We start from the raw sequence: 24,865 nt of genomic DNA, 5'->3' as shown, positions 1-24,865 counted from the left end.
GAAACATCGATCAGCTGCCCCCTGCACACCCCCACTGGGGATGTGCCCACAATCAAGGTACATGCCCTTGACCAGAATCGAACCCGGGACCCTTCAATCCGCAGGCTGACGCTCTATCCACTGAGCCAAACCGGTCAGGGCAATACTGTCATTTTATATAAGAGACTTGAGCATCCTCAGATTTTGGTATCCATGGGGGTCGTGGAACCAATCCTCCGGGGATACTGAAAGAAGACTGTATCTGAATTAAAAAACTATACCACCAGGAAATGAAATAGATAAGATGAATACGTGAAAATAAAAAAAACAATTATAATATCACCATTTTCACCTGAAATCTTCCTGTCTTGAACAGTTCAATTCTAAAGCAATTCCTCCAGGCAAAGTAGAAGTCTACAAAAGGAATGGAGGCAGGCAGGCCAGGAGAGCTACAATGACCAGGGCAGATGAGCTGCTCAGTTACCAACAATAAAACCCAAATGGAGCCAAGAATGCATCCAAACAGTGAAACAACATAGGGTAGGAAGTCAGACCAAAGTGGAGAAAGGTAACAAGTATATTTTAAGTGATTTAGTATATACCTCTTTATCATCTTCAGATTTCCTATCATCCTCCTCTTCATCTTCTTTTTCAGATTTCTCTAATTCCTTTTGTTCTTCTTTTTGCTCTTCTACTTTAAGTTGCTTTGTCAATCGGGCTATTAACTGGGATTTTAACCCTTTGGAGCTAAGGGTTCGACTTTCTAATTCTTTTCGAAGATCATTTACCTAAATGTACAGAGTATAAAAATACAGGAAAAGAAAACAGGATATTGAAATAGAGAATAAATTGTGCGATTATCACCTAGTCTGATTTTTTAAAACTTTAGTGAAAGGGATACTTATACAGCTCATAAAAGGTTTGTAAAAATGCAAACTGACTAGAACATTTTTGAAAAATAACTTATAACATACATTAAGATGCTTAAAAATAGTTAATGTCTCTGACCCAGCAATTCTAATTTCTGGGAATGCACTCTAAAGAAATAACCTAGACACATAAAAAGAACCAACTTTATACATTCCTTTTCAGAGTCTCTTCCTCCAAAAGAGTCAAGGATCTAAATATCCAATAAAAGGGTAATACTTAAGAAAAAACAGTAAATCAGCTAGATAAAACAGCACACATTTAAAATTAATTACATGGGAAACACTAATATTAATTGAAAAGGATGAGATAGCAACTTTTTATATAACATGATTAGAAGCAACCAATCAATCACAAGCTTATACCCAGAAAAAAAGAATGGCAAAAAATACAACAAAATTTTAAGAGTGGTTATATTTGAATGATAGGCTCAAATAAATTTTCCTTCTATTTTTCATGTATGCATCAATTTTTAAAACAAGCATGCATTACATTTATAATGAAAATAAACGTAAGTTTTAAAATAAGAAACTTAAGCCCAGCCGATGTGGCTCACTTGTTGAATGTCAACCTATGAACCAGGAGGTCACGGTTTGATTATGGGTCAGGGCACATGCCCAGGTTGTGGGCTCAATCCCCAGTGTGAGGCATGTAGGAGGCAGCCGATCAATGATTCCCTCTCATTATATATATATATATATATATATATATATATATATATATATATATATATACTAGAAGCCCGGTGCACAAAAATTTGTGCACTCAGGGAGGTCCCTCAGCCCCGCCTGTGCACTCTTGCAGTCTGGGACCCCTCGGGGGATGTCCACGCCCCGGGGGACTGGGCCTAAGCTAGCAGTCAGGCATCCCTCTGGCAGCCCAGGAGCCCTCGGGGGATGTCCACCTGCCAACGGGGAGCAGGCCTAAGCTGCAGTCAGACATCCTTAGTGCTGCTGAGGAGGCGGGAGAGGCTCCCGCCATCACCGCTGTGCTGGCAGCCGTCAGCCTGGCTTGTGGCTGAGCAGAGCTCCCCTGTAGGAATGCACTGACTACCAGGGGGCAGCTCTTGCATTGAGCATCTGCCCCATGGTGATCAGTGTGTCATAGTGACCAGTCATTCCCAGTCGTTCTGCTGTTAGGGTCAATTTGCATATTACCCTTTTATTATATAGGATAGAGGCCTGGTGCATGGGTGGGGGCCGACTGGTTTGACCTGAAGGCTGTCCTGGATCAGGGTCCCCACTGGGGTGCCTGGCCAGCCTGGTTGAGGGGCTGATGGCTGTTTGCAGGCTAGTCAAGCCCCCAGTGGAGACCCTCACCCCATGGGGGTTTGACCAGCCTGGGTGAGGGGCTGATGGCCATTTTCAGGCTGGCCACAGCCGTGGGCTGGAAGCATGTATCTGGGATTTATTTATCTTCTATAATTGAAACTTTGTAGCCTTGAACGGAGCTCAGCACCGGCAGGGCAGGCGGGAAGCTTGGCTTCCTCCATTGCCGGGGGCAACCCAAGCCTCCTGCTTGCTCCAGCTCTGTGGCTGCTGGCATCATAGTTGGGTTAATTTGCATATTCACCCGATTGGCTTTGTGGGCATGGCTGGTGGGTGTAGAGAGGTACGGTCAATTTGCATGTTTCTCTTTTATTAGATGGACTTTTAAAAAATATATATTTAAATATATATATATATTTTTTAAGAAACTTAATAGCAAAGCCATTAGTTTGACAAAAAGTCCTAGGATTCAGGCTTAATCTATTTGCCTATATTTTCTGTATCTATAGGACTCTATGTGAAGCCTGATGTTGATGACAACTTGAAGTAGTGCAAGAATAACAAACATTCTTATCAATTTAACTAGTAACTACATTCGATTGCTGGCGCCAGTTGGGGCGCATGTGGGAGGCACCAATCAATGTGTCTCTCTCCCCCCCTCCCTTCCACTCTCTAAATCAGTGGAAAGATATCTTCAGGGAAGCATTAACAACAACACAAAAAGCAATGTGGGTTAAAAAGCTATTTTCATGATAAAGAAGAAACACCTTTTTTTATTTTTGCTGAGAAGAGAATCAGTTTTTATGTGTTAAATAACAAACTGCAAAAGCAACTACCTCTTTCAAAGTTACCTTCATTGTCTTTGGGTCAAGTTTAGACCAATGGGTAGGAGTAGAAATTTCTTTAGCTTCACCATCGTCCTTCTCTTCTTCATCCTGATATACAAAGTTAAGAACCTAATTATTATTCTGAAACCTTAAAATAAAGGTAATTTAATTTTAAAAGTCTGTTGCTGATCTGTGCAAGGTCACAAATGTTTCAGATTGTCTTCTCCTAAAGTTATTTAGGCAAATCCACGTACATACATTCTACCACTTTTAATTGATCACAAAGACACTCATCAGCCAATCAAAGCCAGATCTGTGAAACACAAAAGGGTGATAAATTACAACACAAAGGATATCAGGGATGCACAAACACTGCCGGTCTCCACTAACCACACAGTGTGTGATCTTGCCCCAATTTTCAAACCACCCGAAGTTAAGGTTGATTTAGCCAGACCTTTCAAATGTACCAAAGATGATGCCACATAGCCTGAAATTTCAAATCTCTCAGACTTGTGGTTGTCCAATTTCAAATATCCATGATTAGAACTGATGACCGTGAAAGAGAAAATTTTTTAAATTTTAGAAAATGGCAAAATGTTTAAAATGGCTTAATACTGAATCTTGCTCAACAACTGGTCCCAGATTCCAGCAATTAGACCTATGATAAAAACAAAATTCTGTGCAATTTAAGCACAACTTATTTCCTTTGAGGTCTCAGAACTCTTAAAAGTTAGCATAACAGACAGATTTTTAAAAAGGAAAGAACATACAACTATACTGCTGAAAGCTGGATTACCAGTCGCTGTTACCAGTTATGTTCCTCCATGTGTGTTTGTTATGTAGTGTGTGGTGTGCTTTGTGCCTGTGTTCCTGTGCCTGTGAGAAGCGGAAATAGAAAAAGGGATTAGCGTTCAGTGCCTGTTCTCCATCAGCCTCCTTGCGTTCACCCTGAAGCTTCTCCACCAGCTGCTGCTTGTATCCTCGGGAGAGGGTTTCCCACTCTGAGCGGGTGGGAAGGCAATGCCAAACATCCGGGAAAAATAAAACCACTGTCTCCACATGAGCTGGAACTGTACGCCCCTTGTGGGTCTCCTCAGGGCGATGGTAGCGAATCTCTGCAAAACGGTACCTGTTGCAAGGGAAGAAGCATGTTGGAAAAAAAATTCTAAAATACATTTTAAAGACCCTAGTTCACTTGTAGCACATCAAGTAAAGAAATTTTGCTGCAAGAACTTGCGGTTGGTCTAAAGAAAAAAAAAATTATAGAAGCCATAGTTCCTCTTTTGGTACATTTGTACAATATTTATAGTTAAAAGAAGAATATATTCCCCAACGCATTTTCATGTTTGATTACAGAGTTACGCATATTTTAGGGAATACCTGAAGAAGCTGGATAGCTGTTCAGATTTCATGTGCTAAAAAAAAAAATTCTCAATTAAGTCACAAGAAATATACTAAAATACACAGGACAAATAAGCCTCAAGAGAAAATATGGCTGAACAAAAATAATCAGCAACTACATCATCTTATAACAAAAGAATTATAATGAAATGAAGTTCTCTCTTGACGATCTTCTCCAGCTATGCATGAAATGAAAAATATTTTCAACATACAATGAAACTTGCAAAGTACAGCATAACAAAGCATTTAAATTTTCAGTTTATTTTGATTAGTTCTTAAATCTCCCTCCCCCCGCAACATTTTTGGCACCAAATAAACTTTTGATACAAATGGGGATTTTTCCTTTGAGGTTACCTGCATGATCAAGGTTGCTAAAATAAGGGGAGGGAGTGTAGGCTGATAGACAAGATCATCTACATAAACTATTAGAAAAATATTTCTAATCAAAAAATGAATTGGTACTTACCATTGAGTGCACACACTTAGATCAATGCCTGTCAGAGCCTTACAACAACGAATAGCAGTCTTAATCAACACAGAGGGATCTTTTTCTGGGTCTGGTCCATCCAACGAAGGAGACCAGTGGCCTCCAATGGCCATGGCTTCATCCTTGCCTTTCATGCCCACTAAAAACTAATTCAAAACGAAGAATCATCTACATATATTATGCAACTTATAAAATTACACATAAAATACTTGAAAAGGAAAGGTACAAACCTTTCCATTATCATTTTTACTACCTCTGGTATCTGTCAGTCAAGGAAGAGTTCAGTTCATTGTGTTCCACACTGCATTTCAGCAATGGAATAGGATTTACACATCATAACTCATCCTTCTTAAACATTTCTTCAGATAAAGAGTTCTTTTAAAGAAACAAGCTATAATTCATACTTTAAAAGCACCCAAAGATACACTAAATCATTATCATTAAGATTTATCTATACTACAAATATACATCAAAATCACAGCTGAAGTAGTGACATAATGAATAAGATATAGCCATAATCTACAGTGAGAAAAACATCAACATCATTACAGTCTGAATACCTTAATATTAAAATTATTATTAAACTCATCAACAAGATTAAATAGTTTTTTAAATTTTATATATAGTACACACACACACACATACACACACATTTAGAACCAAGCAAAGCAAATATACATCTAAAGTTATGTTTCATTTTACCTTAACAAGTCTAGCAGGATGTTGAAATCCATCTCGAAGTTCTTGTGGGTCTTCAGCTAGAGCACAGGACTTATGATACAAATCTTCCATACTAGGGCTGGCCATCAGCATTACCTATTATAGTCAAATAATTCAATCCTGTCAAAAGTCTATGTAAAGAAAATAAGAAGCACTACGTATTATCCTTACATATTAGATACCCAAATTTTTAAATAAAAATGTAAAGTAAAATGCTACAGCACCCAGAAGGTGTGACTCAGTGGGTGAGCACTGACCTATGAACCAGGAGGTCACATATCGATTCCCGGTCAGGAAACATGCACAGGTTGTGGGCTTGGTCCCCCGTAGGAGGTGTGCAAAAGGCAGCCCATCAGTGATACTCATCACTGATGTTTCTACCTCTCTCTACCTCTCCCTTCCTCTTTGAAGTCAATAAAAATATATTAAAAAAATAGATACCTTATAACTATACAGTTTTAACATTTCAAGACATTCTTTTTGATGTTTTAAAACATCAGAAAACTACTGATCATAGCAATATACTAAAAGTTACCCTGCAGACTAACATATAATACATTCACCCACCATTATGTTTTATCTGGCCTAGTCAAAGTCATAGAACATTCCAAAAATCTCATTACATCAACTTCATCTTCACATTTTTATGTGGTTCAAAGTGTTAAAATATAACCATAATTTTACAGTTTAAGAGGTAAGGTAAAGAGAGGTCAAATTAAATTACTTAAAACAAACAAACAAAACAGAATAGCAGACAAGAAAACGTAGGAATTCAAGGTCTTACACCTAATAACCACTTTCTGAAAATTAACTCCACATACACTATTAATATGAGTAACTGCTCATAAATTTTAGCTGTGTATCGCAAAATACAAACCTTTGCACTGTATAAGTGGTCGGCATCTGGTGGATCAAGAATGGCCATATTTTTTTCTAAGGACTCTACTTCTCTGTGCATTACATAGAAATTGCAGTAATTTCCCAGCTGAAATGGTCTTGACAAAGGGAAAGCATCCACCCATGTAAACTGAGCATCAAAAAAGTCACTAGGTATATATAAATTCTGATAACGGCGCCTTAGTTCCATCATGTCACAACTAGGACTGAAAAAAAGACATAAGTAGTGAATAAAAAGCCTTAATACCAAAGAGTATGCAAACATTCACTCAATTCTGAAGCTAAACATCTAACCTGACATGGCTAAAAGCCAGCTGCAAATGGTCAATTACTAATGAGCTATAGATGTGCAGAAAGGCATATGATAATCTCATTTTCAAAATGTTTACTTACAGCTTTGAATAAATAACATATCTAAATGTTACCTTATTTCTTTACTTTTTGTGTGTAGCTTAAAATTCATTAGAGAAGACCCTTTGAAATAACTTCAACCCCAGCTCCAGAGAAGATCTGAACAAAAGCAGTTCTGTCTCAGTTGAAACTGTGCACTTTTGAGAAAGTTATGGTTCATATAGAATGACAGAAAGAAGGGATAAGAGTGGTACCAAATTAGTATAAGTGCTCCTCAATCAGTTTTATACAGCGTAGAAATAAAACTTTTATTCTATAGTAAGATCCTAGGTCAAGAATATTTACATTCAAAATTAAATAAAATTCACGTGAAAGCAAAATCCAAATCTTTTTTGGATTATCCACACTTCCATACCTCTCAGTATTAATGATTAAGATCCATACCTGATTGCTCATTATGTAAAGAGAGGGTAAGATTCTGGCCTTTTAAACCTGGCATACTGATTTTTTTTAAAGGTTCATTTCCTTTTTCCTAAGAAGCAAAGCTTTTAAGGGAGAGAAACTAAAAGGTAAATCAATCTGATAAAAAGCCAAGAGATTTCTGTTAAAAGGATAATGAAAAGTGGAAAATGCAATTTGTAAGATGAAAAGATAACTATACTGTCTTGTAAAGGACAATTAAAACAAGGGTATAAAATGTGAACTAATATATAGGTTATGTCTTTTTATTTGAAGCCTAAAAATAAAAGTATAGAATGATAAACTTGTCAGTTATGATTACTGATATAATTATTTGGATAAAATTCTATTTTAAAAATGTATAAAACAGGTATGTGAGTTTTGTTTTTGTTGTTTTTAAAGAAGTGCTGCAAACAGAAAGTATGTGTAATAGCTTCCTAGTTTCCCATCACTAGAATTTTTGATGTTGTATCCTACTCCATAGGAGTAAAATCTATAAAACAAGAGATAAAAAATACAAATAAATCATTTCTTGGCATACAGTCTCTTATAATCATATTACTATAAGAAAATCAGGATTTCCAATAATTATAAGAAGAGGAATGAGAACGTTAAAAATCATTTATATTTGTAATGGTTTCATTTGATATTCTGGGAATTTACTTCAAAGTGGTGAAGTGAAACTCTGAATGTCTAATTTGAAAGGAGATAGATAACTGTTAAATTTACATTCTAGGTATCAACTCTTTCTAGAATAGCATTCTAAGCTGGGAAAAGATGAGTTTAAAGTAGAGCTGCTCGCCCCGGCCGGCATGGCTCAGGAGGGCCTCAGGTTTGATTCCCCGTCAAAAGCACATACCTGGGTTGCAGGTCTGACCCCCAACCCCGGTCAGAGCGCATGTGGGAGGCAACCAATTGATGTGTCTCTGTCACACGGATATTTCTCTCTCTCTCTCTCTAAAAAAAAAAATCAACATAAAAATATCCTCGCTCCTTGGGTGAGGATTTGAAAAAAAGTAGAGCTGCTCTATTTAATATCTTTGGGACTGGAGGTAGTTTTGGTTCCAAAAACTTTTTCTCAACTATACAGACTACATATTTTAAGTATACAAGTAAACAGGGATAACAAGAAAACTAGTATAAATTAAGAGTAGTTGCACTCGGCCGGTGTGACTCAGTGGTTGAGCGTTGGCCCAGGAACCAAGAGGTAGGTCCTAGGTTTGATTCCAGATCAGGGCACATGCCTGGATTGGGGGCTTGACCCCAGTAGGAGGCATGCAGAAGGTGGCTGATTGATGTTTCTCTCTCATCAATGCTTCTATCTCTCTATCCCTCTCCCTTCCCCTCTCTCTCAAATCAATAAAAAAATATTTAATTAAAAAGTTAAAAAAAAGAGTAGTTGCTGACTTGATCACAAGCAAGAGTAAATGAAAACCAACTACATAACAATTAAGCAAAGTCACCAAGCAAAAAATTTTGGCAATGAGTAGCATAAATAAAATACACTGGTTTACTCAATCTAGAATTGAATATAGAGAAATTTTAATGTTTGATAGCCCAATATTATGAATATTAATTATAACACTGTTGAAATGCAGCAATACTCTCTTAGGACACTGAAATGCAGTTATTTGTTCCTATGTGAAACTGCTTTAAATGCTGCTTGTAATGATTTATTTTTATTTTACTGTCAATTTGTTTTTTTCTGTCTGTTATTTCTTCTTATACATAACTGCCAGTCCCAGGGCCTTCAGATAACTCTTCCGTTCCCTTAGAGTAAATTAGTCATTTACCAATTTCCCTTTTTATGAATTACAACTTTGCAGCCATTACTGAGTATCTACAAATGACACACACTGTTGCTTTAGATACATGAACTCACAATTCTTGCTAGTTGATATAATTTCCTCTTTGCATGTGAAGTTCAAAAATTCTTTGTTTTAAATTGATTTATGAGCGAGAGAGAAAGAGAAAGAAATATCAATTTTGTTGTGCCACTTATTATGTATTCACTAGTTGATTCTTATATATGCCCTGACCAGAGATTGAACCCACAATCTCTGGTGTATTGGGACGATGCTCTAACCAACTGAGCAACCCAGCAGGGCTTCAAAAATTCTTAGTAACTTGCCCATTATTTCTGATTCCAAAGACTGAAAAATGTGTTTTTTTTTAAAACATATAGACATGTGTGTATATTTTTATTATACTGTATTACCACAGCTAACTTGAAATATTTCATCCATTCCTGTATTATATTATCAGACACAATGGACTATGCATAAACTTAATAAAGTTATCAATAAATCTGGATCTTAAATGATTCTAACTTTAACGAATAACTTCATCACAGAGTGGCTGCCTTTTTCAATAGCTGATATCTCTAATGAGTGTATGAAAATAATGTAATCCTGGCAAAGAACTAAACTGCTACTTCAAATTGCATTTCTCCTCTTGTATAAATTAAAATTATTAAGTATAAAGAAAAAGTTGCGAGAAAAATATATCTGTATATAACACATTCTACTAAGCTACACAAAATTACAAAACTAATAATTTCATAAGAAGTGGGGGAAAATAACTTACCAATCTAAAGAAAACTTTGAAAACTGAACTGTGTAACGTGGGACAACACGGCGAACTCTCCGAGGCGAGCGTTCTCTCTCTCTTCGAGGCGATCTCTCCCGGGAACGTTTTCTCTGAGGAGACCTTTCTCTGGATCTGCGTCTATCTCTCTCCCTTTCACGACTTAAAAAACAACAACAAAATTTCCTAAAATTAATAATTTTTCTAGCATTATCTAAGAATTCCTTCATGAAATAAGTTAATATAAGATTCTATAGTATACTTTTTAAAATAATTTTTATGAATTGTGGTAAAATATATACAACATAAACTTAATCATTTCAATCATTTTTTTAGTGGCATTAAGTACATCACATTATGCAACCATCATCCCCATCTAAAAACATACCTTCGGCCTGGCCGATGTGGCTCAGTGGTTGAGAGTTGACCTAAGAACCGGGAAATCACGGTTCATTCCTGGTCAGAGCACATGCCCAGATTGTGGGCTAGATCCCCAGTAGGGGGTGTGCAGGAGGCAGCCGATCAATGATTCTCATCATTGATATTTCTATCTCTCTTTCCCTCTCCCTTCCTCTCTGGAATCAATAAAAAATATATATTTAAAAACATACCTTCGATCATCTTTTCTGTTAGGCACTTGATCCCCTCTGTCATTCCTTCCTGAAAATCTGGATGGTGGATCTAACCTTCGTGCTGGTTGTGGCTGTGAAACTATACGAACAGGAGGCTGCAATAAGCCAGCTTTAACAGATACAGAAAAAAAACAAACATTTTTACTTAAACAAAGTTCAAAAGCATTACCTGGTTAAATTTTATAGACAGAAAATGTTGGCTAATATTTTAGGCTCTCTGACCCATGAATGGTGGAGACCGTTTTGTATATTTGGGTATTTTTTTACAACCCTTTAACAACGCAAAAACCATTTTTAGTTCAGGGACAACACTAAACCAGGCCGTGGACCAAATCCAAGGGATATAGTTTGCCAACCCTTGATCTTCTGACATTAACCCAAAGATTGCTATACAATAGTCACAGGGTGCCAAAGTATCATCCAGAGATTATCTACACAGAGAAAAAACACTTCTTATAATACAAAGTTTTATGGCCACCACTTTGATCATGTAATCAAATGTAGCATCGATAATAGTGGAAGTATCTGACACCATGTGCCTCTTAGTATGATGCAATATCATAAAGTACAAAACATTGCCTATAATATGTTCTTGCTAAATGCCTTTAGACTTAACCTAGAGTTTATAGTTTATATGGTGGTGGATAGAGGAATAAGGTAAAAATATCACAAGGAATCAAGACAAATCCAGAATATAACATTCCAAAAGAATTTACAAATCAACTGGCCCAATTTCTTTCTTTCTTTTTTTTTTAAATATATTTTATTGATTTTTTACAGAGAGGAAGGGAGAGGGATAGAGAGTTAGAAACATCGATGAGAGAGAAACATCGATCAGCCACCTCCCGCACACTCCCCACTGGGGACGTGCCCGCAACCCAGGTACATGCTCCTGACCGGAATCGAACCTGGGACCCTTGAGTCCGAAGGCCGACGCTCTATCCGCTGAGCCAAACCAGTTAGGGCAACTGGCCCAATTTCTTAAAAAAACCAAGGTAATAAAATAAAAAAGAGAAAGTAGAAGCTATTCTAAAATAAAAAACACTAAAGAAACATAACCAAATATAATGCATGAAACTTGGCTTTCTGTTTAGGAAACAAAAAACAACCTTAGAAGACTTTTGGGCCGTGGCTGGTTTGGTTCAGTGGATAGAGCATTGCCCTTTGGACTGAAGGGTCCCGGGTTCGATTCCAGTCAAGGGCACATGCCCGGGTTGCGGGCTTGATCCCCAGTAGGGAGCATGTAGAGGCAGCCGATCAATGATTCTCTCTCATCATTGATGTTTCTATCTCTTCTCTCTCTGTACCTTCCTCTCTGAAATCAATAAAAATATATATTTTTTAAAAAGGACAATTGGGAGACAACTGAAGAGATCTGAATATAAACAGGGTATTTAAATGCTTTCTCTTAGATGTGATAATAGATTGTGGTAATACAAGAAAACTCTCTTTTAGGAAGGACATGCTTAAATATATGGGAGTGAAAAGTCATAGTGTCTGGTAATTACTTCAAACACTTAAGCTAATATCATGTGTAATTGTTAATTTATGCAGACAAAACACTTTGATAAAATGTGAACTGTTCAGGGTTGTAAGTATACAAGTAATCATAATACTGTTTTTTCAACATTTTTATATACATGAAATTTTTTCATGAAGATTTGGGAGAGAAAAATAACCAGCTAACTTATGAATATTGCTTATATTAAGTAATACTATACCAGCTAAAGATCAATGGGCTGGTATTACTGAAGGAATCCCTTGCCAATGCAGATTTCCCTACCATTCTGCCAAGTGAACCCTAGCACAGTCCACTGATCCCTTCTCTTTCTTCTACTGTTTTTTTAAAAAAATATTTTATTGATTTTTTTATAGAGAGGAAGGGAGAGGGATAGAGAGTTAGAAACATCGATCAGCTGCCTCCTGCACAGCCCCTACTACGAATGTGCCCGCAACCAAGGTACAAGCCCTTGACCGGAATTGAACCTGGGACCCTTCAGTCCGTACACTGACGCTCTATCCACTGAGTCAAACCAGTCAGGGCTCTTCTACTGCTCTTTTTTTAAAAAAAATATATTTTATTGATTTTTTACAGAGAGGAAGGGAGAGGGGTAGAGAATTAAAACATCAATGAGAGAAACATCGATCAGCTGCCTCCTGCACACTCCCCACTGGGGATGTGCCTGCAACCAAGGTACATGCCCTTGACTAGAATCGAACCTGGGACCCTTCAGTCCGCAGGCCGATGCTCTATCCACTGAGCCAAACCGGTTAGGGCTCTTTACTGCTCTTATTGCTCCTCTCAAGCACCTATCAAACTCAAGGGATACATCACCAACAGAAACACTGCTTTCTTGAGCCCCTCCACAGAAGCCATATCTCTTCTTGAGAGAGTGACAGGGGGGGAAATGGTATTCAAGTCCTATTCACAACTGAAGACAAATCCTCTAAGGAAAAAAAGATGAGAGGGAAAAAATAAGAAATTATAGGACTAAAGATCAGATACAGGGAAGAACCAAGTAGTCTGGAAATAACCTGGCATTACCTAGTAAGTTTAACATACACAAACCCTCAGACCCAGCAATTTCACCAGAAAATATATGCTCTATGGAAACCTGCGCACATTGCCTCACACATGTATGCGTTCACAGCAGCAGCTTCAGAAACCAAAAACTAGAAACAACCAATGTTTACCAAAGAACAGACCAATTGTATACTATTCATACTATGGAATATTATGCAATAAGGAAAATGAAGACATTAGAGCCACACAGAATAGTATGAAAAACTTTAAAAACATAATGCTGAACAAAAAAATTTGTACACAAAAGATTATATAAATAGAATCACAGATTATGTAAAAAACAAAACTAAATTGTATTCTGAGGATATATACTTAGAGGGTAAAACTATTAGAAAAGAGTTAACTAGCAATGTTGTATTTTTTTGCCCAATTAGTGATTTACACGGGTGTTCACTAATAACGTTATACCGTTTCATCACTTTAAGTGTATCATAATTTACAATAAAAGAGAAAGTGCCGCCATTACATTTTTTAAAAATACCAATTAAACAGGCTTCTATTAACCCAAGGCTATAATTTTAAACATTCTTTAGAAATCCCAGAGTTTCAAATAATCAATATGCATAGGAAAATTTAAAACACAGCTCATTTTTTTGATGCACTATGGTTCAATGAGGAACTTAAAGTGCTATCACCAGACCCTACATGTACATAAAATGTTATATTTATAAGAAATAAGTCTCAAAAACATTTACTTCAGTTACAGATAAGATACCAAAATGGGGACAGAGGACTCAGTTTAAGTTAGCAAAGAGCATGTCTTTCGATAAGAACAATCAAATAAAAAAGTTTCTAAATAGCTATAAAAGTAGAAGTGGCTTAGCCCTGACCGGGTAGCTCAGTTGCTTGCAGCCTTGTCCCGTAGACCAAAAAGGTTGCTCGTTCAATCCCTGGCCCAGGAGGGGAAGAGTCGATGTTTCTCTCTCTCTCTCTCTCTCTCTCTCTCTCTCCCTCTCTCCTCTCTCTCTCTCCCTCTTCTCTCTCTCTCTCTCAAAAATTAATAAAAATATATCCTTGGGTCCGCTGGCGTGGCTCAGTTGTTGAGCGCAGTCCTATAAACCAGGAGGTCACTGTGTGATTCCTGGTCAGGACACATGCCTGGGTTGCGGGCTCAATCCCCAGTGTGGGGAATGCAGGAGGCAGCCAATCTATGATTCTCTCTCATCAATAATGTTTCTATCTCTCGCTCGCTCTCCTTCCTCTCTGAAATCAATAAAAATATATTTTTTAAAAAAAGACATATCCTTGGGTGAGGATTAAAAAAAATAAAGTAGAAGTGGTCTACACAGAATACTTAACTTTCAAGTATTTTGGAAGTCCCTGTTTTTCCGTAATTAGAAGTATACTCTTACTATTTTAACAATTACGTATTAGTCTGAAACATAAAAAACAAAGATACATTGCATATAATACCTTTCTGCTGTGGCTGCTGTAATAAAGGCTGTGGTTGAGTCTGCAACAGTGGTGTAATAGAAGCTGCTGAAATCTGTGCCTGTAGCAGTGACTGAGGCTGGGGCTGAGCCTGAACACCAAATGTTGTCTGTGGTGCAATTGGCTGAAGTACAGCAGGAGGAGTCTTCAGTAAAGGTTGGGTTTGGGACTGATTCTTAACAAAAATAAATAAACTTTTAAAATATGAAAGAAAAATCTTTATAAATCAGACAACTCAATGACCAAGTTTCTACAATAGCTAACTCAATATTTCATATACCTGATTTGGTAGTGTTTGAATTCTTTGTGCATTCCATTTAAATGGCATATTAGGATTATATGTAGCTTCAACCAAGACTCTGTCACCCACTTGAGGGGTTTTCCCTTTGACAGCACTGGAAAAAAAAAAAGTAAAAGCACATTTAAAAGAGTTTCCTCCAAAAGAGATGTACAAATTTGGTATTTTAAAGTACATTATTTCAAAAGCAAGGAAAGAAAAAGAAAAGGGGGAAAAAAAGTAGAGTATATCTAATCCCAATATATTCAACAGAAAAATAAAACAACCAGCCAGTGTAGTTCAATGGTTGAGCTCATCAGCCCATGAATCAGGAGTTCAGTTCGATTCCCAGTCAGGACACATGCCCAGGATGCAGGTTCAGTCCCCAGTGTGGGGCGTGCAGGAGGTAGTCTATCAATGATTCTCTCTCATCACCGATATTTCTATTTTGCTCCCTCTCCCTTCCTCTCTGAAATCAATAAAAATATGTGTTTAAAAAAACCATGTTTTTAGTATGTAGGTAATCCTCATACTTGGGGCTTTGGAAAGATAAGAGAAAGGCATGTAAAATTTGCTTTGGGCTTTGGAAAGATGAGAGAAAGGCATATAAAATGGAAAAATAGGAGACCCACTTTCAAAAAAATCATATAGTAAGGTCATTAGAAATATATTTGAAATAGCTAAGGAAATTCACTAACAAAATACTATTTTGGATATGTCAGTTCACCAATCACTCAATCCTATTTGTTAATATTTTAATTTTAAAATGTTTTTAGTACCCTGGCTAGGTAGCATCATCCTGATATGCTGAAGTTGTGTGTTCGATCAGCAGTCAGGGCATATACAAGAATCAACCAATGAATGCATAAATAAGTGGAACAACAATCGATTTCTTTCTTTCTCTTTCCTTTCCTCTCTAAAATCAATTTTTAAAAATTTTATAAAAAGAATGTTTTTAGTTTATACATCACTAGATATGTCAAACAGAAGATAAATTTTAAAAGGCATGTGAATATTTCAATCCCTAATTTCATTGTATGTCTAAACATGAAAAATTAGAAATAACTCACTCCTATAAAATGTTTATAAAAAATTCACATTACTAGTTCATTTAATAACCAAATTATAACTTCAGTCACATTCTCCATTAAAAAAGGTCATGGGTACAAGTATGACAAGCTGAATGATTAAAACATAAAATTATAGCTAAATCACAATCCTTTGCACAATTAAGCAGGTACTATCAATATACATAATGTTAAATACAAAAAGGCATCTGCCAACACCTAACAAAGTTTACCTAAGCTGAAAGAATACATCTTCATCCACAAACCCAAATGTATCGTGTAGTTTTGTGACTACTCCTGTAAAAACACGCTGTTTCTGAGGTTGGGTTTGTTGCTGACTGGATCTTGGTGTTGGATATGATACAGTTATCTGTGCTGCAGGCTGAGGCGTAGACAGGCTAAGACTTGTAGGCAGTGCAACAGCTGGCTATAAAACAAAATCAAAATCAAATTAAGGTAGTGATTTGAAATAGTCTGCAAATTCTCTAAAAATCGATTTTAAAAATCTAAAACAATAAAAAAGAAATAGTCTAGAAATTAAAAATAACTCAAAATGCTAAAAATAATTTGAAGTTAGAAAAATACACCTGTACACCTTGAAGATAAGAATCAAGTTTAAAAAATAGGTCATTTGAGGAAAAAGATACTGTAGTACAATGAGTTTAAAGAGCAGTGCTTAACCTGGCTGGTATGGCTCAGTGGTTGAGCGTTGTCCGGTTTGCAAGCTTGATCCCCAATGGGGAGCATATAGGAGGCAGCCAATAAATGATTCTCTTGCATCATTGATGTTCCTCTCTTTCTCTCCCTCTCTGAAATCAATTAAATATATTTACACACACATATATATATTTTCAAAGTGCTTATTTTAGTTTTCTCTTAACACTTGGAGTGGGGGAAACGAGTTAAGTCGGCTCGCGTGAATTGCGCGTACTCCGCGGGAGCTGTCTTAACTCGGTTCATATAGATTTGCGGTGGAGTGCGGGAAACGTGTAAACTCGGGCCGATTGTAACTGCGTATTACCAAATATTTGTTTGTTTGCCGTTCACAAAGATACCTACCTGCGTATGCGAACCGTTTCATACCCATTGGGGTAATAGGTATCATAAAAATCCCTGATTTTGCGCGGGAAACCTAAATAATTGCCCGCGCCATCTTATATTTTGGCGGGAAATTCACCCCACACCGGAGTGTTAAGAATTCAAAATCCATAGTGGCATCATAAAGACTCAGGAAAGTCATATATAAGTGAATTAAGTCATAGAAAGGCCAATATGTATGATCTCATGTGGAGAGCGGCTACAGTGCTTGGACAGGTTATGGTCCGAACCTGTGGTCCCACAGGTTATATAAGTGATATAAACTGCAGGAGGTACAGCAAGTAAACAAAGCTTGATCAGGTGCATGTAATTGAGTAAGATTCGAAAGCCACAAGAACTTTGTAAACATCTTGACCATGCCCTTACTTTGCCCCGTGGAATTTATACTAATAAAAGGGTAACATGCTAATTAGACCAGGAGACCTTCCGGACAAAGCCATGGTGGCAGGGCCAAGGCAGAGGGAGTTAGGGGTGATCAGGCCAGGAGGGGAGGGCAGTTGGGGGCGAGCAGGCCGGAAGGGGGTGGGCAGGAGGGGGCTGGCGGGGGGGGGCAGTTGGGGGTGAACGGGCTGTTGCGGGGCCTAACTGGGGGTGATCAGGCTGGCAGTGGGGAGAGCAGTTGGGGGCAAGCAGGCCAGCAAGCAGAGTGGTTAGGGGCGATCAGGCAGGCAGGCAGGCGAGCGGTTAGGAGCCAGCGGTCCCAGATTGTGAGAGGGATGTCCGACTGCAGGCAGGCAGGCGAGCGGTTAGGAGCCAGCGGTCCCAGATTGTGAGAGGGATGTCCGACTGCCAGTTTAGGCCCAATTCCACAGGGGCCTAAACCGGCAGTTGGACATCCCCTGAGGTCCCAGATTGGAGAGGGTGCAGGCCGGGCTGAGGATACCCATCTCCCCCGTACACGAATTGTGCACCGGGCCACTAGTCTGGCTATAAAATAAAGACTCGGCTTGCAGGCTGTGGCGCTGTCTCTCCATTAGAGAAGGCAGTGTCCCACCCAGCCCCAGCTTTCTTCTCCTGTCTGTCTTTTCTTAATCCTTCACCGCCCCCTCAGGCTCACTGTGCTGATGCGGAACAATCTCACTCATGTGAAATTAAAAAAACACACAAAGATCTCAAAGAATCAGAACCAAATGGTGGCTGCCAGACAAGTGTAGGGGAAATAGGTGAAGGTGGTCAAAAAGTACAATATTCCAGTTACAAGATAAATAAGTTCTGGGGATATAATGTACAGCATGATGACTATAGTTAATAAAACTATTGTATATTTGAAAGTTGCTAAGAGAGATCTTAAGTTCTCATCAAAAGAAAAAAAATGTATAACTATGTGAAAGTAATTATTTAATCAAATTTACTTTGGTAATAATCATTTTACTATATATACATGTAAAATCATATTGTACCTTTAAACGAATACAATGTTATATGTCAATTACACCTTACTAAAACCAGGAAAAAATAAAAATGTTAACACTTGCATTGGTCTTTTCTGGCACAATCAAGCATGACTAACAACACATTGATTAAAATGTCTGCATAGAAATAGAAATAATATCAAAATAAAGGAGCAATCATCTGATTCTTCAAGTCAAATCATGGGATTTGTTTTACACCTACTCAATAAAGCTAGTCTCCAAGTTCAAAAATTTAACCCTTTGCACTCTGAACCATTCTGGACATTGGCTACCAGCTACTCGACACTACTTTGCGGCGGAAACGTGCATTTACAGACCCTCGTATTATTTAGTATAATTTTGGAACCAAGTAACGTATTATAATGATATTGGACTTATATGAATTGGGTGACATCGAGGAATGTATATTTGCAAAAAAAACAATATTTTATTGTTTATAATTTTGTACAGTATAAGTTTTGTAACACTCCCCAATATGCATTGCAGGCTGATTAGTGCATGTTTGACAGTAATAAGTGGTTTGACGCCTGCCACCAGGTGTTTTCCTGTTAGAACACACAATGCAGTCCCGTTTTCTTTGTCCCACACCGGGAATATGTAGTTTATTGTTTAATCCGACATAAAACCCGCTGACATTTCTTGTATATATCTTAGTAATTTTACGATATTTTGATTTAATTTCTTGTGCTATTTCAAGATAAAACTTCAGGGAAACATGCATGTCTCAAAAAGTTGCGTTGAAATAACTCAATTCCCCGTAATCACTAATAAACTGCAATGTCCCCTGAGAGGGGACATCTGAGTGATATGCTAGAATTCCGATGTCCCCTGAGAGGGGACAGCGGAGTGCAAAGGGTTAAAAAAAAGCAGCCCTGGCCCACTTGTCTCAGTGGATAGAGTGTTACGCTTCGGATTGAAGGGTCCCAGGTTTGATTCCGGCCAAGGGCACATGCCTGGGTTGCAGGCTTGATCCCCAGTGGGGGGCATGCAGGAGGCATCCAATCAATGATTCTCTCTCATCATTGATGTTTCTATCTCTCCTTCTCCCTTCCTCTCTGAAATCAATAAAGAAATATATTAAAAATAAATAAATAAAATAAATAAATAAATAAATAAAAAGCAAAGTCCTATATTTGTACCGTAAAAGAACTCAGCATTTCTTAAACTACGATCACAAAATTATTTTCTCATAAAATTTCTTTAACATTCTAACACACTAATGGTTTATGGGCAGACTTTTGGAAATGTTATTCTAAGAAAAGACAAAATTTTACAGCTTTTCTACTTAATTTGGAAATTCTACTATTAGAGATTGAAAATATGAAACATGTTAGATTTTATTTCTTTAATAATAACAACAAAGTTTGAGGTTGATTGCCCATTTGAAGTGTACTTTAAAAAAAACAACTAACAGGTTCAAGACTAAAAAGGTATAAAAGGTTATATAGTAAAGAGCTCCTCTCCTACTCCTATTCCTCAGCTGCTCATTTCCCTAACCATGGGTGCAATATATATTAGAGATTCTGCTTTCTTTTGAACAGTTGCACAGTATTTCACTCTAAGTACATACCAAGGGTCAGTGAACTATGGCCCATGGAATGATATTCAGCACAGCACACAGGTTATTTTTGTACAGCATACAAGCCAAGGATAGTTTTTACACTTTATAAGGGTTATAAAAAAGAAAAATGAAATGCAAGAGATTTTCAGTGACCCATAAAGCATAAAGTAAACATTACATATCCAAAGTTCAAAACCTTAAAAAATTTTTTTAAATTGATTTCAGAGGAGATAGAAACATCAATGATGAGAGAGAATCATTGAACAGCTGCCTCATGCATGCCCCCTACAGGGGTAGAACCCACAATCGGAGCATCTGCCTTGACATAGTTTTCAACCATGACCTCCTGGTTCATAGATTAAAGCACAATCACTGAGCAACAATGGCTTGGCCAAAAACGTTTTAATGTTACTAAAAACTAGGCTGATAATGTAAATAGTTACTTCACCTTTAAGGTCAACCTTAAAAAGATATGTAATGTGTACAAAAATTTCCTAAAAATATTCAAAGAAAATATAAATGCCAGTATCAGTAATAAGTTTAAAATAAGACCTTATACTAGTATTTATTCAAACTAGATCACAACTCAATCTGCAATCAAAAGCTATAAAAAATAAAAACATACTTTTCATTTTTATTTAGCATAGTGCTAACCTAGTATGTGAATCCAAAAAATATTCACTTTTCAACCCCGAAAGAAAAACTTTGCTCTACTCATCATTCAGATATCCAAAAGAAAGTCAAACTAACCTGTGTTAAAAGGGTCTGCTGAGGTTGCTGCAACTGAAAAAAGAAAACACAAAAACAGGAAAGAAAAAAGAAAAGGATCAATCAAAATTGTCTCATACATGCTTTCTTCATTTAAGAAAAAATTCCTATTATATGGCTACTTCTAATTGAGAAATATGTAAAAAGTAACAGGTCATTAGGTATAAAGTTTCCTACAGATACTTCCAACAACTGCAGATCTGATATACTCTAACTCACTCATTCAAAAAAAGTAAGAAATTCATCTTTTTTTATTTTATAAGAATAACACTCACAGAAAACCTCCCTAAGTCCCTATTGGGGAAGATTTCTAGTTATGCCATGTGTTAATTACCATGTTACAGAAATTATTCAGTAGAACAGGGGGTCCCTGGGGGTGAGGACGACGGAGCCCAACACGCTGGGGCACTTGCATGCACGACTCCGGAGACCAGGTTCAGAGACACAGATCTAAGTTTATTGAGGAAGTACAGCCGTATATAACGGGATAAGCAGCCAATGCAATAGGGACACGCTTGCTATGTTATCCAATGTGCGTGAGGGTCGGGGCTAAGAGTAGGAGGCTCTTGGAGATTTGTCAGGCGGGCGTTGCCACTTCCTGGTGTGCCAAGGAAGCATGTATGCTGGAGTGTGCTCACAGCGTTGCTTCGGCCGCAGCACTGAGATAAATCTCTTGAGCTCTTCCCACATCTCCCCCTTCCCTTTTTATAAGCGCCTGCTGGATGTGGATAATCATAGCTTGCTGTGCATCTATTCTTTGGATCATGGAGTAAAAGCAACGAAACAAGCAGATGCAAGGAGGCCTCCTGCTGCTAGCAGGATTTAACCAGGAGGTTAGACGGTTGAGGGCATCACTTAAGAAACTAAACTCAATGGGTTTCACTCGGGTATTGTTGATTCTTAGGATTCCTTGCTGGAGCTGATAGGTGCTGTTTAGGAATGCCTGGCTGAAGGGACCTTTAAGGAGATTTGCTAATTTTTTGCTCTCCCAGGAGGCATTCCTCACTGGAATGGGCGTTAACACAGATGGCAGCGAATCTTATATCACATTGGGTGTGTGATATTTGCCATAAATTATCGAGGTCTTCTTGGATTAAATCTATTTGTTGTTGTAAATTGAGTAACGCTCCCCATATCTATTGGTTTATTGTTGCTTGTGTAACAAAGGCTTGGGCCGTGACCTCTGATAGGGAGTTTAGACTCTGCGCTGTCAATCCCTCCTGGGCTAGGGAAGTGATTCCTGTGGCCATACCTGCTATAGTGGCTAGTATGGCAGAGATTATTAGTATCACTAGTTCTACAGCCCTTTTTTCTATTTTCTGGAATTCCTTATGGATTCTTAGTTCAGCCAGCCCGTCCTAGTCGCTGACTTCTACTGGAACCCAGAGTAGCGAGGGGGTGTGCATGGCTAGAGCATAGGCATTGTTTGGATTCCAGCAATTAGATAGTACACAAGATTGCTGGGTACAAGTAAAAGCGCTACAATTGCTTTGTAAGAAGAAGGGGGGTCTCACACAGGGCCAGTAACTAAAACTATGAGTGGCATTGGGGTCGATTGCGATGTTGTTCTCCCATCTACTTGCCGGCTTTTTCCAGGTGCCGTTATACAGGCGGGCCCCTTTTAGGCCGGTGAAGGCTCTTTGATCAATACATGCAGTGGGCCTGCATAAATCCCACCGCCCGAATTGGGAGCACAACCCTCGTATGGGGTCTCTTAGTGCATATGGTGTCATTCCCTTTCTTAACCTTCTCCCCCAAATTCCCAGGGTGTCCATCTGCGCGTCGGGTTGGAAGGCGCGGAGGCATTCTACCCAGGGGATGCTCATGGAAGAGAGGAGTACGGGGGGACGACTCCTCCGAGAGGAAAAGGTAAGGGCAGAGGGGTACTGTGGAGGGGCTGGTGGAGACCCTGGTCCAGCTCGATAAGGCCAAGGGAAAGGTTGCATTAAGTCCCAGCATAACCTCCTCTGTACAGAAGTGGTTAGTACAGTAAAAGTCCCCGGTTTCATAAGGTGCTAGATATATCCACCCTTGTCCCGGGGTAGTCCCATTATCTAGAGTCCACTTAAGGAGGTTAGGGCTACTGATATCAGCCCATACCGTCCCATTCCATGGCAATGAGACTGGTTCTGCTCCATCATAGGGTAAGCCCACAGAGCAGTTAGATACTCGGATGGCAGGGAATTGTAGGCTGTCGGCACTGACAGGCATGAGCACCCCTGGATGAGGTATGGCCGCCCATACATGTTGTGCTCGCGCCTGAGAGTTCGCTGTTATGATGGCACACATTAATAGGAATAATGTCCCTGCTGACGGATTGCCTTCTGGTGCCATGCGTGCAGCTTGGTCCTGTAGATTCTTGATGTCTCCCCAGGTAATGTTGTGGGCCCGTCGGTGTCTTGGTCGTCTCCGCCGCCGGGGCTGGTTGTCCTCTATGGTCAGGTCCTCCCTTTCCTCTACAGGGGGTGATGGTGATGGTGGTCTATGGCTCATCGCTGGTGGTGCAGGGTTTGATGTTACGGGCAGGAATCCATACAGGGTTTTTCTCACCTTCTGGAAAAATACAAGCAAACCCTCACCCTTGGGTTAAGAGTGGGTCGGGGCCCTTCCAAGCCCCGGTTAGTGGATCTCTCCACCGGACCAAAGGGAGAGGCATTGGTATGTCTCTGAGACCTCCCTAATGTTTAAAAATGGGAGGAAGACCGTCGGGGGCAAAATGAAAATAATTGAGGGTTATGAGAGCCTGTAATAGTTGCTGTTGAGGCGTTAATCTTTGGTTTATCTTTTCCCCTCCTTTTCTTTAGTAAGCTGGATTTTTAACTCTTTATTTTGTCTTTCTATTATGGCTTGCCCTTGTGGGTTGTATGGTATAAGCCTCGCTAGTGTAGCAGGGGCCGTTATCTGTTTTAATTTCCCAGGGGAAGCCTAATGTTAAAAATGCCCTGTTGAGGGTTGCTATTGCGTAGTGAGTCTTTTCACCTGTGTGAGCTTGAGCATACGTGGCCCCAGAGCAAGTGTCAATGATTACATATACATATTTGAGCCTACCGAAGCTGGGAATATGGGTCACATATGCTTGCCATAAGGCACTGGGTTGGAACCCCTGGGGGTTGACCCCTTGTGGCTGGAGGGGGCCTAAAGGCAATAGGGGGCCGCAGGTTTTGCATGCCCGTATGAGATGCTTGCAGCCAGAGAGGGTTAAATGAGGAAATAGCTTGTGCAAGCTAGCTGCCTCTATCTCTGGATTGTTTTTCCTCTTGTCTACATGGCTGGAGCATTCCTGATAATTCCTCTCTGTTGCAGGAATCCACATGGTCTTGGAGTTGTTTTCTGAAAATATACAAATGTATTCTCGACCAAAGGTTAATAAAGGAAACTTTACTTGGGGTTCTATTTATTTTTGCTTAAATGAATTTCCTTTGGCTTATTTTGACACCATGTATGTTTTTCATGGGTGTCTTGCTGTTAGCATTACAAATGAAAAAATTTTTCTAGATGTAAATTAGTTACAGGATATTTTCCCTTACCTGGTATTTTTCCACTACCCCCCTTTTTTTTATTTGATTATTAGGAGGCTTTTTGGAAAATTTATAAAGCAGTCTAGATAACTTTAAATTTTAATTTTTTGCACAAAAATATGACTGCTTTAGGTTCATTGCATGTTAAGCAGTTTTCCCATGAAATGAAAATTTTGGTTAATACTTCTTGAGCCAATTTTAATTAATCTGAAAAGTTGATTACTATTTTACTGTCAAATTTAATACTCTAACAACAATCTTAGTTTACACTGTCAATGTTAGTGAAAAGGATTATTTTGCATCCTTGAGAAGGCCCTGAGCATTCCTGGTGTTAGGCTGGATTTAGATATAGGGTAGCTACTGTTAGCCAAGTCTCCGTTTTCTGAGTACCGATCTCGGCTGGGCATGGGAATCGGGAAGCAGGCATGGGGGCAGGAGACCTCCCTCAGAAGGGGCGAGTGTTCAAGCCCCTGCATAATTGGGGGAGGGGGGGTTGAGGATCTGTGCCCCATCTCTGTTGGCCCCCAAGTTGTCTCCTGAGGTCCCTCTGCAACTGTGCCTGTCTTAGGTCGTTCCTCCCTGAGGAATCTTACCCATCTCTGGCTAACCAGCCAT

General features: G+C 38.8%; 1 protein-coding gene and 1 non-coding gene across 4 annotated transcripts in view; both read right to left on the bottom strand.

Moving 5' to 3' along the window:
- CCAR1 (cell division cycle and apoptosis regulator 1) overlaps positions 1-24,865 on the bottom strand; it is a 64,711-nt gene that overhangs the window by 21,380 nt on the left and 18,466 nt on the right. Inside the window, exons 6-18 of one of the 3 annotated variants that reach the window (XM_070432878.1) lie at positions 22,833-23,285; positions 20,715-20,747; positions 16,127-16,320; positions 14,830-14,944; positions 14,532-14,724; positions 10,514-10,643; positions 9,903-10,064; positions 6,487-6,712; positions 5,592-5,705; positions 4,869-5,035; positions 3,920-4,130; positions 3,026-3,109; positions 582-767 (exon numbers count right to left, since the gene is read on the bottom strand). In XM_070432878.1, the coding sequence (XP_070288979.1) occupies positions 582-767; positions 3,026-3,109; positions 3,920-4,130; positions 4,869-5,035; positions 5,592-5,705; positions 6,487-6,712; positions 9,903-10,064; positions 10,514-10,643; positions 14,532-14,724; positions 14,830-14,944; positions 16,127-16,320; positions 20,715-20,747; positions 22,833-23,285 (2,268 nt within the window). The remainder of the gene's footprint in view (positions 1-581; positions 768-3,025; positions 3,110-3,919; positions 4,131-4,868; positions 5,036-5,591; positions 5,706-6,486; positions 6,713-9,902; positions 10,065-10,513; positions 10,644-14,531; positions 14,725-14,829; positions 14,945-16,126; positions 16,321-20,714; positions 20,748-22,832; positions 23,286-24,865) is intronic. The other 2 variants (XM_070432880.1, XM_070432881.1) reach the window with 2 other exon arrangements.
- Positions 5,167-5,231, bottom strand: LOC139022239 (small nucleolar RNA SNORD98). The gene has a single exon (XR_011473625.1). It is a non-coding gene; the product is annotated as a small nucleolar RNA SNORD98 (small nucleolar RNA).

Source organism: Myotis yumanensis, unplaced genomic scaffold, assembly GCF_028538775.1.
Source record: "Myotis yumanensis isolate MYYU_CA2020_CCGP unplaced genomic scaffold, mMyoYum1.0.hap1 SCAF_13, whole genome shotgun sequence".
NCBI classification, from domain to species: Eukaryota; Metazoa; Chordata; class Mammalia; order Chiroptera; family Vespertilionidae; genus Myotis; species Myotis yumanensis.
The sequence above is the reverse complement of the archived record's forward strand: the minus strand, read 5'-3'. Positions and strand labels throughout refer to the sequence as shown.